Source organism: Drosophila serrata, unplaced genomic scaffold, assembly GCF_035046125.1.
Source record: "Drosophila serrata isolate PLE 108 unplaced genomic scaffold, ASM3504612v1 contig_276, whole genome shotgun sequence".
NCBI lineage: Eukaryota > Metazoa > Arthropoda > Insecta > Diptera > Drosophilidae > Drosophila > Drosophila serrata.
The window spans coordinates 8,463,020-8,481,697 of record NW_028257174.1 but is presented as its reverse complement, the minus strand read 5'-3'; the positions used below and the strand labels follow the sequence as shown (position 1 = coordinate 8,481,697).

Here is an 18,678-nt window from a genome sequence, read left to right as displayed (position 1 = left end):
CGTGTTCTCTGGCGTCAGTTGTGCTCAAGGACTCAAGAACTGCCTTCGATGACCGATGGCTGTCATAAGGCCATCAGAGAAAAAAAATAAATATATATATATATATATAAAAGGGACGTGAATATACGCATATTTTTGCGGTCACCAAGAGAGACAGAGAGAAGAACAAACAGAAACTTACAACTGCTGCCGTTTTCTCCTGTATTTTTTTCATGTTCGAAGCCCTTTTTCCTTCCAAAACACTAAGAGAGAGAAAGAGAGAGTGAGAGCAAAGGGGGGGATTCTTCTTTCTGGCCCGAAGCCAGAGTCTACAAAAGGTGTTGACCAAACAACAACGGCAGTGGCAATGGCAGTGGCACTGGCACTGTGGCAGCAACTGGCCAAAACACGAGGGGCAAACTGGGTACACGCGTCTTAACAAGAACAACAACACCAGGCCCGGCCAAGAAGAAGCAACCCAAGTTGGCCAACAAGCAAAGCAAGCCCAAGGTGTAGGCAACAACAAAAAAAAACTGAGGGGAAGAGAGACCAGAGACCAGAGTTGCTGGCCCGGCTGCAAAGAGCTGTTGAGCGCATAAAAAACGTTATAAATAACACGCTCGAGCATTTAACGCGCCAAACATGTGTTCCACTGTCCAATTTGTGGTCTGTTTACCTTTTGCCAATGTGCCTCTGCCGCTCCTGGAGAAGCCGGAGCAGTTTGGAGCAGGGAAAAAACGGAGCAGAGATACCCAGAGATAGGTGCTGACCACTCCCCCCGGATAGCTTGTGCAAAGGGAAAAGAGTAAAACTTAAAGCTTGCATCAACAGCTGATCCAGCTGAATGATAAATAATAACCCACAAAAAATAAAGGCAGCAGGGAGTGCAAGGAAATTGAAGTCTCGATTAAAAATAACCCAAAATATATCACAGAAAAAATGTAAACTAAAGTCTTCAGAGATTTATGATTCCAGTGGTACCGAAAACTTTTTAAAAATCTTCTCTAAAGAAAAATATATATAGTTCTTTTGATAGTCTATTAACATCCCAAATATCAAAATGATATCTCCTGAATTTCCTATATTATACCAGAAAGACTCTACTTAACGGACAAACTAATAGATGGACTGACGGACAACGGAGAAATCAACAACTATTCCAACAAATATCACAAGAAATATCTCCCAGAGCTTCCTATATTAGCCCACAACAAACTCTAGTTAACGGACAAGCCAACAAGCGGACAGACGGACAGATTATAAATATGTTGATGAAATACCCATGGCATTTATAGGATACTAAAGGAAGGGCAGAAAACAGACAAGGAAGCCAAAAAGCCCAGCGGCTTTTGATGATAATAAAATGCAGATACAAACGACACTGGACAAGTGGCCCAATAACCATAAGGAAGAGGAAAAGGGCGAAAGACCCTCAAACAAAATACAAAAAAACAAACAGAGGAACAGAGGAAGAGCAGCCCAAAAGCGATAAGAGGGATTGGGGGATGAGATCGGATGAGGATGTGGCTTACCTGGCGCTATAGAGGTACTGATCAAACAAAGAATAAAGAACAGGGCTGGCCCCGAGGGTTGCGATCACACATCACCATCCCTCCAGGCAGCTGAGTTGAGCTGACCTTCTCCTCCTGTCTCTCTCTCTCCCTCTCTCTGTCCTTGTCCCTGTCCCTCTCTCTTTTGTCTCCAATTTTTGCTCGCAAAAATCGCTGAGGCGCCGGCGCAGGGAGGCAGGGAACAGGTTGAGCGAGAGGGATTTGGCCAGTAGAGCGAGCATAAAAACCAGCGAAGAAGAGCTGGAGAAGAATCTCGGGGCTGGGAGGGAACTAGGGGCGAAAAAGAATAAAAGAGGATTGCAAATACCCAGGGAACAGGGGCTGGTAAATGGAGGATTAGCCTCGCTACTATTGTGTGCCTTCAACTCTGCCATCCAGTTATCTCAATTATGCTAATTAACCGGCACTTTAGAAGCGAGTGACGATTGGTGTTCCGTCAAATATTTACTTCATTTAAGCGAGTAAAAACATTTTTAGATTATAAATATATTAAATTGAGACCAATTTTATTCAAAAGATATTCTTTAAGGGAATGTAAGGTATGGTTACAAATAACCATTAAATATAACGAGTTTCCTAATGGCGAGTAGCAATTAAAAAGTACGTTCTAACTAGCCAAGAAATAGCCAATATTTATCCATAGAAGATTAAACATAGAAGATATCTCTAGACAAATGATCCGATAAAAACCAACGAGTAACGAGTGAGGTCTAAACATCGAGCAACGAGAGTAATGGCATTCCCCAGGCAATGTTTATTCCCGCAATTGACGGTTGTCAATCACAGTTCAGATCTGGCCAAGTTGTTTCTGCCTGTCACCTAACTTGTTCCACTTTCTGTTTGCCCCCGTCTTCCTTTTCCGTCTCCTCTCTCTCTCCCTCTCTCGTGCTCTCCATCTCGCTCTCTCTTGTCCTCTTCCTTTCCACACACGATTGCACACTTGCACTTCCGTTGATGGTGCTGTGTCGCTTGGGGCCGGCGGGGCATTGTTGCAATTGTTGTTGACTGCTGACGACTGCCTGGCAATTGGCAGTGCAACAAAATAGCTATTGACAAATTATGACCAACTAAAAGTAATTACACGCGACCAGAGCGAGACAGCAGATAACGAGTTCCTGTGCTGACAACGCGTTAATAGTACAAATAATCAACGAGTGCACACCGTCAGCGACAGCAACAGCAACAACAGTGCGCGAATCGGGAGCAACAATAACAGCAACAGCGTCAAGAGCCGCACTAAACATACACTTAATATTAATTGTTTTTTATTAACACGATCCTCTGGCTGCTATACAGAGCACTTGACTATGGAGAGTATGCTTCTCTGTCGTCTCATTTAAATACCCTGTAATAGGATTTGAAATGTGAAATCTTTTAAAGTAACGAGTTTCAGTAACGAGTTCTTTAAGGATATTTAACATTTAATGAAATGTTAAAGGATATTGAAGGAAACATTATGATATTAATTAGGATATAACTTATTTAAAATGCAAATCGAACATTTTAATGAATTTGATGATAAGTAAGGAATTTAAACAACGAGTTCTTTGGGGAAATTTGTCTTGTTAAATATTTATTGTAGTACCAATGACTTCTAAGGTATTCTTTAGCCTGGTGGACTTGACTTCTTTATTGTGCCTGGTTTTATTGCCATCGTTGGGCTGAGATTCATTAATAATTCAAAAAATTGCACATGGCCGGCAGCGTTGACAGCGACGTTGGCCGTGGCTGAGACTGAGGCTGAGGACTGAGGACTGAGACTGAAGCTGGGCCCAGAGGCAGAGGCAGAGCGTGTAATCGAGTTGTTAACTCAAAGTGACAACGAACGCGAGCAGCGACGCCAGCAGAAACGTTCGCACCAACAACAACAATTAAATGCAGTCAACACACGATCATACATCAACGTTGTTGTTGTTGTAGAAAAAATAAATAAAGTAAAAAATTACATTGGACAGAAGGAGACGGAAAGTGTGACTTTGACTTTGTTGCTGCAATTGCTTTTAATGCTTTTAATGAAATCAACACTTTTTACTGCCACTTGCACGCAATCTTCTGCTGACTCGCTTTTTGGTTTTGCTTTATTTTATCTGCACTGGATTTTAGCAGTTTTTTTTTGGGCTTTTGAAGCTTAATTAAAAGACCGGCCAAAACAACTAAAACATATTTCGCGCCTTTGTTGCTTAACAATTAAAATCAACAACAGCAGCAGCACCAACAACAATAACAACAACAAAAGCCCAACTTCACACTCAATTAACGCGATGCAAGCAGGGAAACACAACTGCACGGGAGTGTATAAAAAAATATAAATAAAAAAAATAAAAATAAAAGCAAACAGCAGCCCACAGATACACACACACACATGCATATGTAAAAGCATGAAACAAAAAAGTTTTCCTGCTGCTGCAAAAATATTCTTTTTTATTTGTGTATTTTTTTATTGTTATTATTTTCTTCTCTTTTTTTTGCCACCCACTAAAAGGTGTGAGAAAGAGAGAGCGGAGATTGCAAAACTTTTGTTTGCCGTTAATTGACTGCACAAACACACTCACAAAGGTGGTGTAATAGTAGGTGTGAAAGAAAGGAGAACGCTGCTATTATTGCTGCTCTGCTCTTCTTTGGTTGGTGTAATTGTTGTTGTAAAGTCTTTGGCCAGCTAATGCAAGTGTTGGTGTATCTGTTGGTGCGTTTATGTAAATGTTGGGGTATCTTTGTGAGAAAATGGTTTAATTTTGATTAATTTTAATTAATATTCTTATGGTCAAATTTCTAAGTTAACGTAAATGTTGGTGTAGTTCTTGTAATTCTTATATTTTTTTCACCATTGTTCTTGTATTGTTAAATTTCATACCTATTTTTATATGTTCTATAATTGCTATTATTATTATTTCAAATATTTATCCTTGTGGCTATTATTATTATTTCATTTCTCAGAGTTTTTATTTTTGGTCTAGTTATTGGTGTGTTTTTAAGTGTAATTGTTGGTTGTAATTGTTTTTTGCTTCTAAAGCTGTTAGCTGCATTGTTTTTGATGGTGTTGTTGAGGGTATGACGTTTTTGTTGCCGTTGCAACGAGACTTGGGCATGAATGGAAACTGATAGCGCACGTCATTGACACCTAAAGGCAACAACAACAACAGCCAGTACAGTAGTCATTCCACAAACCAACATTCTTCTTATGGTCACCTTAAGTTAAAAGATCTATAAGTAATCTTAGTTTTGACATATAAAATGTACTTGTTTTAAATTTATAGGTTGTTGTGTAGGTTCTCTATTTAAATCTGCAATTTGGCGGGTACCCACTGTAAACCCATGAGTGCACAGTGGGGCCCCTCTCACCATCCATTCTGTAGATGTGCGTGCGTAATTGCCTTTTGGCTTCGTGTTAATTTCCCTTGTGGAAAACCCTCAACAGGAAAAACTGGCTAGATAGGAGGGGTAGGGGTTGGAGCCGAGTGGAGTGGAGGAGGTCTGACTGACTGGCCATGGGTGTAGGTGCTACATAAATTTGATTTTTATTTTCCCAGAAAACTGAAACCGAAATAAGAAGAATTTTTATTCATAAAAATCAAGTGGCAACATAAATTCGTGTGTGTTACCAAAAACGTAGGCTGTGCGCCGAGCCAGCTTGTAGCTTGTGGCATTTGCTTTTGTTTGTTGTGTGTGTTTGGCAGTTTAATCAGGCAAACAGAACACGCAGAGCAGTTAAGACCCACCAAATGCCCCATACAATTTGTATAAATTTTTTTTGAGACCAGAAAATATTAAATAAATATATACACACACAGAGAGAGGGAGAGATATGTGCATACCAGCAATAATAATAATAAAGAAAAAATAAAACCAAAGCAACTCGTCAATTTTTGCCACTTAAAATTCATAAAGCGTCGCCTCGAAAGAAGCAGCAAAATCCAAGAGAACAAAGAAGAGTAAACAAGGGGAAAGGGTATGAAGAAAGACGAGACTAGAAGAATTGCATTTTGAGAAATTTAAACAATATATATATTAAGTATATACATGAGTAAATATTTAAAGACTGAAAACTATACATTTTTAGCTCTTTACCATTTTTAGACATTTGTCTTGAGCCAAATTCTGACATTTATGCTACACACATTTTGAATTTAAATTGTTAGTTGCTTAAAAGTTAATAAGCTTTAGAGTTTATTTATTTGTTAAAAGTGTTTTGACACAAGTTAGATAAGCATATGTAAAATTTAGGGCGCATTTATCTTATTATTAAATATTTTCTTACTGAAAAACGTGCTTCTAAATCTATACTTATAGAATTTCAGGAATATGTATGAACTCTTCGGCGCTATTAATCTTATTATTATATATTTAATTTCCCTTCAAACACCAATACTTCTGAATGAAATTTTCAAATGACCTGCTTTCTGAAACTGATACTTATAAAATTTCTAGAAAATGTCAATACCATCAAAAACGGCTGATCAACGCTCAGAGATAAGATCCGGCTCAGGTATATCGCATAGATCAAACGTGAGGGGAGACCTCATTTCCGCGAAAAATTTCCCAGCTCATTGGGTTCCTCCACTTTTTGAGCTCTTTTTTTATTTTTTTTTGCCTGAGGTTTTGGGCCAATTAGCGTTCTAATCAAGTGTAAACTAATGCTAAAAGCCAAGCCGAGTTTGCCTCGAACGCGTGAATTTGCCACGAGACAAAAGGCGACCCTACCAAAAAAACAAAAAAAAAAAAAAAAGGGTATAAAAAAAAGGATTAAATATAAATAAAACAAGACCAAAGCTTGGGAATAAAAAAAAAGAAACCAAAAGACAAAAAATCTAAGGACAAAAGGAAGAGATGTATGGAAATATTGGAGCAGATCACAGGATGCTTTCTGTTTGGTTCATTTTTCTTTATTTTGCTTTTATTTATATATATTTTTCTTTACTTTTATTTTTTAATATTTTTTTGTGTGTGAAAGAGAGAGCTAATTTGATTAAAGCAGGATGGCGCAAGTTTTTGTCGTTGACTTTGTTGCTGCCTCTGCCGGCGCCGTTTCCTTTGATCTGCCAGCGCACATCTAGGAAATGTTTGTCAAACTCACTCGACCGTTCTCATTGTTTTTGACATTTCTTTTAGTCTCCGATGCTGCTGCTGATGCTGCTGCTGCTTCTTCTCCAGCTTCTCTTTCTTCTGCTTCATCTTTGCGCTTCTTCTTGTTTGTCTTCAGCTTGATGATCACTTTCTCTGCTTTTTCTGGGCTTGCGAGCGAGCGCCAATGCCAAACACATGTCCAGCTAACAACTTGAATGCATTGTTCTTGAAAAAGCCACAGTCCAGGTCAAGTTATTAAGAGCTCCAAGGATATTTTCATTCTTTTCCGATAAGAAATAAAAATCATTTTGAAATCCTTGAAAAGCGAGACACACAACACATGAGAATAAATTTTATGTGTGTATTTAATAATGATAATGATTGATCGGGCAATGCTATAAATTGACCGCTGCTGTGGGGCAGCTCCCCCCCCCCTTTCTTCTTCGATTTTCTCAGCAGACTCCACGCACATTCGTCAGGCATTGTCGTTATTTTTCTGGCGCCAAAAAGACGCCGTCTCCGTCTTTGTCTTTGTCTTCGTCCTCGCTCGCTCTTGCTCCTGTTTGGTTCCTTGGCATTCTGCATTTGTTGTTGTTTTTGTTGGTATTCCCTGTTTTTGTTGTATGTTGCTTCATTCTTTGTGCTCAGTTTATATATGTATATAAATATATTTTTTTACTCGCTGTCTCTCCTTTTTCTGCTTGTTTTTTTGTTTTTTCTCTTTGTTTTTGGGTTCTTCTGAACTCATGTTGTTCATTATAAAGGACGTCATCATCGTCATCGTTTTTGGGTTTTGTTGCTGTCGTTGTTTGGTTGTCATATTTTTGCGTTGTTTGCTTTATGCATTTCCAAGTTCCAAAAGGGACAAGAAAAAGAAACGCAAAAAAAAGGAAGAAAACAAATGCGTTTTAAATAATTCTACCATTCCAGGCGGAACGTTTCGAATTCCAGGCGTTTCTTCTGGTTGTTTTTTTTATATTTGGTCTTTGTTTTAGAATTTTCAGTTTTCAGTGTTCCATTTCACATGTTCCACTGTTTCATTCCCCGTGTTTCAGTGTTTCAATCCATCGCTTCTTCATGCCATGATCACTCATTATGCTTATCAGTTAAGCCGCCCCAAAAACTGGCGGCGTCTCATTAGCTAAGCGAAGCGTGTAAACACCGGAATTCTCTCGATTAGACGAAAACCATTTAGCGGCATTTTGTTACCATCAATTTTCGGCTGTCTGACCAAACTTAGCTGCCATTAAGCCAAGTTAAGAGCACCGCTAGCCGCGCTTCAATTTCCAACTTCCAACTTGCAACTTCCGCTGCGTGGGCGCTTTATTTATTTGTTTGTATTTTTTTTTTTGTGGGGGGAAGCTCTTTTTCTACCGGCGACGGAAGCGCTCACTTAATTAAACAAGCCAAAAAAAAAGCTTAAACAGAAAACTGAAAATTTTGGTGTTCGTCAAATTAATTTCCATTTAATTCCAAGTGGGCGTAAATGCAATTTAAATTAACAGCCACCAAAATGCGCCACTTAAATGCCTATCTGTCTCGTTTTCTCCACTCCACGCCTGCCGCCGTCTTTTTAATTTGTTAACAAACAAAAAAAAAATTTTATGACATTTTTATTGTAATTTAAGCAGCGCCGTTTTTGGATTTTGAGTTTTCAGTTTTTGGGCTGCGGCTTTGGTTTTTGGTTATGGGTTTTCGGTTGTGTATATTTTTTGGGTGGTGCGGATTGTAGTTTGAATGAAACGGGTTTTTATTTGATTTTCATTTTCATTTGAATTTATTTTTTATAGTGGTTGCAGGGTTATAGGGTTAGCCTGCATGTAGTTTCGAGGGTTGTCTGTCGGCCATGATCGAAACGGATGTCTTGTGAAGATCAGAGCATAACAAAAGGCATTCTCATTCAGGGATTATATACAAAAAATAAAATAAAAATAAAAAACAGTAGCCATGAAAATGAAGCCACAGGGTAACGAGTGGTTATAATGATCATATCAGACATACATATATCTTAATCGTTTCAGAGTGAACTTTAAAGGTTTAGAGTTGGTTAATGGGAATAGATCAGAAAAATATAAAAGATCTCTTAGGATAAATCTCCAAGTACCTGAATCAGAGTTTAAAAATTTCATAACTAAGCCAAAAAATCATTTATTTTAATTCGGAAAGCTGTTCTATGTAATTTTTTTATAGCTTTATAAATCCGTATACTCATTATTAAATTTAAAAAAATTAAATTTTTTTTTATTTTTTTGTTGAAATTTTAACGAAGTATTCCCTTAAAAAAATTGGAAAAAATTTTCAAATTTGTTTTTCTTCCTGAGATGGCTAGCTCAACTCGGCTGTTGATGCTGATCAAGAATATATATGATTTATAGGGTCGGAAATGACTCACGACAGAGTTACAAGCTTCTGAGTCTATATGTCGCACGTGTACGCTTGTGATTCCCAACTGGTTCTAACATCCCCGAAACGAAGTGACGGCTGGTTACTGCTGGCCAACTCTTTGATATGTGATATGTGTATGTGTGTGTGCAATTCCAAAAGTAGCGAGTCACTACTTTTAATAGTTACTTATCCTAAACTTAACTAAATGTTTATAATTCAAGTAAAATTACCCTTAAATTTAGAAACAAATTGTCTTTGTTTTTAATGATCATGCTATTTGATCAGGCATTTAGTTACTGAATAATCATTCTTTATATACGAAAAATTCATCTTTAATTTAAGAAATATTGTGTCCCATATTTAAGACATATTTAATTATGGGTTCAAATCGGAAATTGTATCATAAGTAAACTTAAAATATTCGCATTTCTTAAATCATTACATCATTATTTTAATGTGACAATTTTCTTGGCAAATCACAGTTTAAAAAACTCATAACTTAGTCAAAACAGGCTTAATTTTAATGTGGTAAGGTGTTCTATGCTAGTTTTTGATAGGTTAATAAATCTGCATGCTCAATATAAATCTTAAAAAAATTTTAATTTTTTATAATTTTTTTGTGACATTTTTAACGATTTTAACCCCTTAAAAAATGTCAAAAAATTAAATTAAATTAAAACTTTTGTTTTCTTCGGAAGATAGCTAGATCGATTCGGCTTTTAATGCTGATCAAGAATATATATGATTTATAGGGTCGGAAATGACTCCTTCACATACTTACAAGCTTTTGACTTCATAAATAATACCCTTGAAAGGTTATGAAAAAAAGGAACCCTTCAGAAATGTCTCTAGAGATCTTGAGATCAATATACCTAAAATATCATCAGATTTCCATATATTTTACACCCCAGATTGTACATTTCCCAGCTTAAATGTAGGAAACAAACACTAATCACTAACAAATAATTTACAACAAAAAAAAAAAAAAAAGAAACTGCACACGCTCACACATTACTTTAGGGAATTTTCTAGCCAAAATTATTGGTTACAAACATATACACCATATCAGATATAGAACTATAGTTATATATCCACCAATATACCCATAAATTCCCAGGCGAAATCAATTTGAAATCAAATTACGCGCAAATTATCCAACGTACTCATGAATTTTCCAAGAACCTTCCATGGCCGGCAATTCCTACATATATCCATATAGTACGATATTACAAGGATCAAGAGGAAAAGCCAGGAAAAAGGGGGCGTGTGTGTATCGCATAGCTATGCCAATTATTATGCATTTTTTATTAAACTGAAAATTGTCAAGCAAATTCTGTTAGCAACAAAAAGAAATATCGAAGAAAATTGCAGCAAAAAAGGGTCTAAAGAAATTTCCAAGTTACAAAGCAAATTACGTGCAATTTAGAGAGGGGTTTTCCTCTATTTTCCTCACCACCCCCAATCCCCCCCTTTGCATATTTGTCAACTTAGCACATTGATAATTTTACTAAACACAGCTATCCCCCTCCTTGAACCTCCTCCCAACGATAATTTTAACACAATTATGAAAAACGTTTCCAAGATGGTGGAGCACCCCATCCCCCGCTCACGGGTTGTAACAAAATTTCCTTTCCCCCCTCTCCGCTAATGACTCCTTGGGGGAGGAGGAGGAGTAGGTGGAAAACTTTGGAAATACAACAAAAAATGTATATAAGGAGGGAAAAAATTGGAAGGCAGACACGCCCATTTAATTGAGCCTACGAAACGGGCGGGGATCATCGCTTTAAGGGGGGGTTGGAGAGATTTGGAGTTTTTTACGGGGGGGTTGGGTTGGTGGGTGGTGGGTCTCAGGGCCAGTGCACTTTGATTGCGTTTTTTGTCACCGTCAGCTGAGTTTTTTTCCCAAAACGAAAGCCGAGAAAAAAATGAAGAAAATGGAAGGAAAATTTTTATTTATGAAAATTAAACAAGTGAACTTTGACAGGCGGTTGCCCAGGGGTTGACCCTTCTTTCATATGGTGTGCATACGAGTGTGTGTGCCCTGTCATTGTGTGTGTCCTTTGGCGTGTCATTAAATATTTTTGTCTGTCACATTATCGCATGCCGCCTTCAGGACACAAAAATGCTGACATCAATTAAAAAGAAGCATTAGAAAGGGATTCGAAAAAAAAAATATATATAAATATATGCATATATATCTAAAAAATTAGATATATATATATTTATTAACATATAAAAAAATATACAAATTTAGATTGAGGTTTTTAAGCCAGTTCTGCTTTATTGCCACATGCAATTAGCCTTAAACTGTCTGAATCAAAGCCATTTCAAAAACAAACACATAGAGTGTCTGCCTAAAAGATTCCCTCGTTTGTTACACAAAAAGAAATAAAAAAAATCCTTTAATATTCATATACTAAAGCATTTAAAATTCTCAAATTTTTTTTAGGCTTAGCTTTTACATGTTATAATTGTATATTATAATTATATATTTTGTAAAATATATTATTTATTTAATTACAAATATATATTCATTTAAACCTCAAAATAACTTTTAATAGTCTTTAATATTTTTCACCTTTTTCTGCTCAGTGTATTCGCCGCCATTTGGGGTCAACACTTGATAATTTTTGACATTTTCTTAATAGATTTCTCCGAGGGTCTCACACATATTGCTTTCTTAATATATATTTTTTTCTTAGATTGAATTCTGATAGTTTTATTTCCCAGAATTCGCACTAAAAGTGTCGTGTCGTTCAGTTGTGTGTGTGTGTTTTTATGTGCGAGTGTGCAAAGGGGAGTCGCAACGACAACAAGTCTTTATTTATTTGCGCTTAGACAGCAATTTCAATTAATTGATAAGTCACAGCAAACAAGCTCTGAGAGCTGCTGCTGCTGCCGTCGCCAAACAAGAAAGATTTCACGCAATTTACTTTAGCAATTTAATTGCCAGCGACAAATCGTGATTCGAGGGGAAAAAATTATTCAAAAATTGAGGGAAATTGAACGCAGGAAAATTGTATATGTGTTTGAGTTTGAAACGGAAGCTGAGTTAAAGTTTCTTGAACACTTAAAAGCGTTAATTTATAAGTTGTCAACATTAAACATTACGCAGGCAATGTTTGAATATAATCTAAATTGAATTTATGATGAAATCCTTAACAAAGCGACATCAATTCTAATTCATATCCCTTTTTTCTTTACAGATTTCCACAACTTCTTACAACGACCTTGTCTCTGCAGAACCTTCAAACTTTTCGGTGAGTGAAAAAAGCCTTTAAGAAAAACCTTTTGAATCAATGAAACAAAATTTTGCTAAGCCAGAAAATACAACACAACACACAAAAAAAAACCCAATTGAATCCGAGAGGAGCCAAGTGAATATGCAATATCCACTCGCAAAACATTCAAGTGGCACTCACATGGAGAGTGTGTGTGTGTTGTAGGGGAGAGAGGAGGAGGTGGAAAAGGGGGGATTTACCCGGGCAGGAAAAACAATAATTTTGACATTGATGATGATGGGGAAAAACGGCAACAGAAGCGGCAACAATAATTCTGTTTGCTGCTGTTGCTTTTTTTTCGCACGTCTCGCAAGCAAGCTGGTGGCATGCAACAGCAGTAACACTATGTGTGTCTGTGTGTGTGTGTGTGTGGCGTGCAAAAAAGTTGCAACTTACACAAAAAAAAAACAACAACTAAAGTAATAATAAAAAAATAACAACAAAACCGCACACACACAGACATACTCATAATCGCCATATGTGTGTGCGAGGTACAAGTACTTAAAACTTTTACAAGCCACTCCGGTATGTTCTCTACCCTCCCACCCCCCCTCTCAACCGACCGCCTGCCTCACCCACAACAATTGCATGCCACACTTTGGGGCACCACACACCTGCCACCTGCCCACATGCACCCCCCACAGGGAGGGGTCATGAACCTAGAACACATTGCAAAAAACATATACATATATAAGCATTATTTATAATAATTAATAATGAGGGAAATTTAATAACAAATTGAACAAACTAATCTCAATTTGTTGATATTTAAAGAAATTACTTGTTTGCATTTTTGTTTAAATATTTCTTATACCAAATGTCTCTTTGATTTATTGGAATACTTTATGAAAACTCAACAGGGAACACCCTCTGTTTTTTATTAGTAACTATTCTATAGTTTCCCTTAAAGACTTCTACGAGAATTTATATTTAATATGGATTGACTAGTTCGAGTTTTTTTTAGAAAAGAATATAAGAAAGATAATAAAAAAAGGTTTATAATTCCCAAGTGTTTGATTAGCAAACGAAAGCTGATGACAGAACACAGTCTAGAAAAAACCTTTGAAAATGTCTTATAGTAATTTATAATCATTAAGTATTTATTATTCTGAATGTCTAGTTAAATAATGGAATTTTATGCTAGGCCTCAACAAAAAATATCCTTTCTGTTTTTAGTAACTTTTTAAACAAGTTTGCCAGCAGAAATTCTGGAATATTGTTTCTCTAGGGCAACTCATACACTTTTAGTTTAAAAAGGCTACTTAGAAAAATGGAAATTGGGAAAAATAACTATTGTTCTTAAGGTCTTATAATTCCCAAGCGTATGGTTACCAAACTAAAACTGATAACAAAACACAGTTCTATGTCCAGAAAAAAGACTTTAACTTTGGTCTTGCTCAGTTTCTGATTTATATAATTAAAAACAAAAAAAATTTATTAAGTTAAAAAATGAAAAAGAAACCCTTTTAGTATAATTTCCTTTCTCAGTGCACACAATTTTCCCCAAAGCTTCTCCAACTCTGAAAAGGAAAAGGCAGACGCAGGGCGGAGCTGCTGCACCATGGCAGTGTTTTTTTTGTTTGTTGTTGTTTTTTTATGCCCATGGCTTGGGCCACTTGGTTTAGTTTCACACTTCAAGTCGCCAAACTGCTAATGAGCTTAAGGATATAACCCAGAACTCCCCCCATAGTCAAGGGGCTAGCTTCAAAAAATATACATATATATATATATAATTTGCATTAACTTTTTGCGGTTTTGGTTTTCTATTTGTGTTTTCTACTTGGTTTTTAGTAGTTTTTTAGTTTTTCGCGTTTGTTGTTGTTCGGTTTTTGTTTTGGCAAAGTGCGAACAAGCAACAACAAGGCTAAAATGCAACTACGCATGGAGGAGTAAGTGTACCGTTGTATTTGTAGTTGCAGTTATAGTTTTTTGTTGTTGTTGTTGTTTTTTATTTTTGTGAGGAGGCCGGTGTGGGCGTGGCCCAGACACCTGGCCAGACATATTCGCAACTTTCAGTACACAAAACTATTTGCAAATATTTTATTTTCTTTTTGTTTTTTGTTGTTTTGTTCGCCTATTTCCACTTTCTATTGGTTGTTGTTGTTGTTGTTGAGCAAAGTCGAATGCCACGCCTCCCTCCGCCGCCGCCGCCAGACTGGCATTGAAAATTGTCTGAAAAGCAAGGCGTTGGGTTGGGGCTTTTTTTTTTTTTTTTGCTAGGGAAAATATGTGGGTGGGGTGGAAAAAGTCAAAGGCGTTGGCCAAAGAAGCTTAGCCGAGGCGTCAGGCAATTTGTAGCTTAAAAAGATGCCAGAAAATAACAACAACAACAAGTTCAACAACAATTACAACAACAGAAAGACTAATTGAATTTTGGCCTGGCATCAACATAAATGTGCGAAATAAAATCAAATAAACAAATGAAAGCTGACCCAGGCAGTAAAGGGCTTAAAATATATAAATAAATAAAAAAGGCTTCGCCAGGATTAAAATATTTGTAGGTAGCTTCTGGCATTATTTTCTGTGCATATAACACTTTAAAAGTCGTTTCAAAAAGAAGGTTATTCATGATTTTTTGCATATTTTAAAGGGAAATTAAATTGAATCAAAGATATAGAAAGAAACTTTAAATTAAGCAAATTAAGCTTATAAAGTCTATGCTTTCTATTTATTTTCTGTAAAATTTATAGCTTTACATTTCCCCTTAATTATTATTATCCTAGGCATTTATTTATGCAGTAAAATTTATAATCTAAAAATTTCTATATTTTATATTAATTAAGAATTAAATTTTCCGCAAAAAGCTTCTTGTAATTGCTTTTTAAATTCAGTAAAAAACACGCCTGCTATGCGAAATATGAATTATTCAGAGTACAAATCATTCTTGGGAAGGTGTGAGAAGCACTATCATCGTACTGAGTGCATTCACAGCTGCCACATCTTGCACTCACTTGACACTCACTTGTGTCTCTGTGTGTGTTGTGTGTGTAGAATGAGTGTTGTGTGTAGAGTGAATGTGTCTCCGTGAATACTTTCTCAAGTAGGTGTGAAGCTCAAAACGCATTTTCACGCGCCAACGCAGCTTGAATGTCAACGTTGCCCATCATCATCTATGCGGCATCACCATCCTCATCATCATCATCCGTCATCTCCGGGGGAACGAGAAGATGAAGCTCAGACTGAGTCTGAGACTAAGACTGAGACTGAGACTGAGGCTGATATGCCGCTGGAAAAAAAATCCAGAAGGGAGAGAGCAAGCCCAGGGGCTGCGGAACAGGGGGCATCTTTGGTTCACCTACTTTCAGCTCAAAACTGGGCGTAGAAGCGGTCGGTTTGGGAGCGGTTAACGGGAGCTTGAGACGTCGCTACACGTGCTCAAGTGGCCAAGGCTGCCGGCTGCTGTCAGGCAACGACGGCCACTGAATCTGAGAATCTTTGAATGGTTTACGGATTACGGCTGGGCGACCTGACCTTCGTTTCTGAAAAGCCACAAGATTATAGCCGGGAGATTGCCAAAAGTGAGACTATTTCAAAAACAGCCCCCTAAAAATAAGACACATTCTAAATACAGGAATCAAAAATGATCCAAGTTAATGGAAATTCCCATTACAAAAATTGGGATTTTATAAATCATGTTCTTTTTTTATTTTGGAAGTAAGTCTTTCATTCTGGAAATATTTATTGCAACGAGGTACAACATAAATAAAAATAATAATAAACAAAAGACTTGATGGAATTTTATGCTTTTACAGTGTGAAAATCTATGAAAATACATTCCGTTGAAAGGTTTTATAAAACCAAATATTAAATAGTTGGTTCTTAAAAATAATCCTATCTATGGAGAATATTGGGTATCCAAATTTAGCTAGATTTTAAATGTATAATGAACTGGTTGTGGCTTCTTTTTATTTAGCCAGATTTGTAATATATATGTATTCTATAAACATAAATATGTATATATATATTACACAAGTTATTTTTAATCACATTGTTTTCTAATACCGATTTTGTATTATTTTTCTTTGAGATTTTTTCCTAATCACTTTGAAATATCTCTAAATTATGCAGGGTTACTTGAATATAGGATATATTATATATATCCCAAACAAATCCTAAATTTAAGAGGTTATAGAAAAAGTATAGCACCCATTGAAGTTCCTAATTTGTGTCCCAAAATATTTAATTGGAAACAAACATCTAATAAACGCCTATTTATAGCGATTATAGCACATTTCATATAATTTTATTTAAAAAATAACACTCACAAAGCAAATTATCAGTGTTTTTTAAAAACCTTGATAATTATTTGTTAGAAAAATAGCACAACACTTCAAACTGATTTTTTAGGAGAAGCATTTTATTGTTTAATATAAAATAACTCAGTATCTTTTGAGATCTGGAATCCAGAACAGAACCATATTTATATTTCCAATTTATATATCACATTTCCAAACTGTTTTTTTTTTTTTTTTCATTTAAAACTATATAGTTACTAACTTTATCACTACTTTAAAGTGATTATTGATTCTTTTTTGGGTTTGATACTATTTACATGGAAAATACTGGAAATAGGGAGAATCCGAAAAAATACTCCGTTTTTTCACTCATTTCTATATCGAAAAGGAATCCGTAGATTCGTTATACTGTATTTTTAATTCGGGTTTCAAAATGTTCCTGATATCCCCTTAAGGATCCTCTCAAGATCCTGCTCTATCGGGTATTAGGGAGAATCCTATAAAATTCACATTTTATTCACTCACTTCTTAATCGAAAAGGTACATATATTTTTTTACCACTGGTAGTTTTTTGAGCTTCGTAAAACGAGATTTTTAATTCGGTTTCTAAACTTCTCTTGATCAAGATCATCTCAAGATCCTCTCAAGATCTTGCTTTGCATATATTCATTTTTGTATCACCCTGGGAAGCATCTTTTTTGAACTCACCTGCCGCTCTTGGTGATGACCATTTCCGTGCCCAGCTTGTGAAACTTTTCCCATAGATCCTTGCCCTCCAGCGTCACCTTAGGATCATCGACGACGCCATCGTCCTCCGGCTGTAGTGCCCGCAGCGGTCGCATACCCGGATGCAGCTGATGGGCGACGGCCGATGCGAGCACCACGTCCTCGGCGGTGGTATATGCGCTGCCCAGCGGATGATGGGCGTGCGGATGGGCGGCCGGATGATGCGGCGGAAATCGGAGTCCAGCGCCGGGATATAACCCGGGATGTGGACCAGCTGGGCTGCCGGCTAAAGCGGCCAGTGCCGCTGCCGGGAAATACGGTGGCGGTGGCGGCGGCTGTTGTTGTTGTTGCTGTTGCTGGAGATGCTGCTGCTGTGGTGGCGGCGGTGGAGCAACTGCACCCGTACTGGGCGAGTGATGAGCGGGATGCGCGGGATGCTGCTGCGGATGATGCTGATGCTGTGGTGGCGGCGGCGGCTGTTGCGGATGGGCGGCAGGCGGTGGCGGCACTAGGCCAGGACTGCCAGCTGGCGAAGGTGTCTCGTCGCTGCTTAAATGGTGTCCTGCTCCTGCTCCTGCCGATCCTCCTCCTCCTTGTTTGCTGTTATTCGTATTATTATTATTTGTGTGGTTATTATTATTATTGTTGTTGTTATTTGTGGTGTTATTATTGTTGTTGTTGTTGCTGTTGGAATTGCTGCTGCTAGTGTTGGTGTTGGTGGTGGTGTTGCTGCTGCTGTGGTTACTCTGCGGCGATAGCTGACCACCACCACCCGTTGGTGATACGTGGGCGTTGCTGCTAATATTATTATTATTATTATTGTTGGTACCGCTGGGCGTGGCGCTGGTACCGCTTGAATTGTTGGTGTTGTTGCCGCTGTTGGTGTTGGTGTTGTTGTTACCCGCCGTCAACAGCGAGGAAACGCTGAAGTCAGTGGGCCGTTGCGTTAGCTGCAGAAATGGATGATATGCCATCCCATTGGCGAACCTGGCGAATGGATCCTCAGCAGACTGATGAAGTAGCAGCTCCTGGACGTCGTATCTCATCACATAACCGTTCTACACAGAGAGGTGCGTCATGCAGAATCCAACTTATATCTATATATATATATTCTAGATTATATATATTCTCTCAGCAATATGTTTTCCAGCTCTTTTTCCGCTTTGACTTAATTTTTTGTTGGTGTTTTGTTGTTGTTGTTTTTTGTTGTTGATTTATTTTTGTTGTTTTGTTGTTCAGCAGGTACGTTTTATTTTTTTTTTTTCTTTTTTTCCGGGACACTCAATAAGCACTTGCACTTGTTTTTCTTTAATATTTACTCTGTTTTTTCTTTGTTTTGTTGTTTGTTTCAAAAAAATTCTTTTTTATTTCCTAAAAAAAAATAAAACCAAAAGAGTTTGGGTTAAGTTTGAGATTTTCCAGCACGATTTTTAGGGTTTT

At 37.2% G+C, this 18,678-nt stretch overlaps 1 protein-coding gene and 1 long non-coding RNA gene across 8 annotated transcripts in view; one reads left to right on the top strand and one right to left on the bottom strand.

Annotated features, from left to right (window-relative positions):
- The window catches only part of LOC110181660 (uncharacterized), a 222,177-nt gene that overhangs the window by 129,738 nt on the left and 73,761 nt on the right, over window positions 1-18,678 (top strand). For all 4 annotated transcript variants that reach the window (XR_015272411.1, XR_015272410.1, XR_015272413.1 and 1 more), the window contains one exon: window positions 12,203-12,256. This is a non-coding gene — a long non-coding RNA (uncharacterized LOC110181660). The remainder of the gene's footprint in view (window positions 1-12,202; window positions 12,257-18,678) is intronic.
- The window catches only part of bi (T-box transcription factor bifid), a 91,181-nt gene that overhangs the window by 51,879 nt on the left and 20,624 nt on the right, over window positions 1-18,678 (bottom strand). For all 4 annotated transcript variants that reach the window (XM_086836149.1, XM_086836150.1, XM_086836151.1 and 1 more), the window contains exon 2: window positions 17,221-18,609. In XM_086836149.1, the coding sequence (XP_086692275.1) occupies window positions 17,221-18,284 (1,064 nt within the window). In that variant the 5' untranslated portion in view covers window positions 18,285-18,609. The remainder of the gene's footprint in view (window positions 1-17,220; window positions 18,610-18,678) is intronic.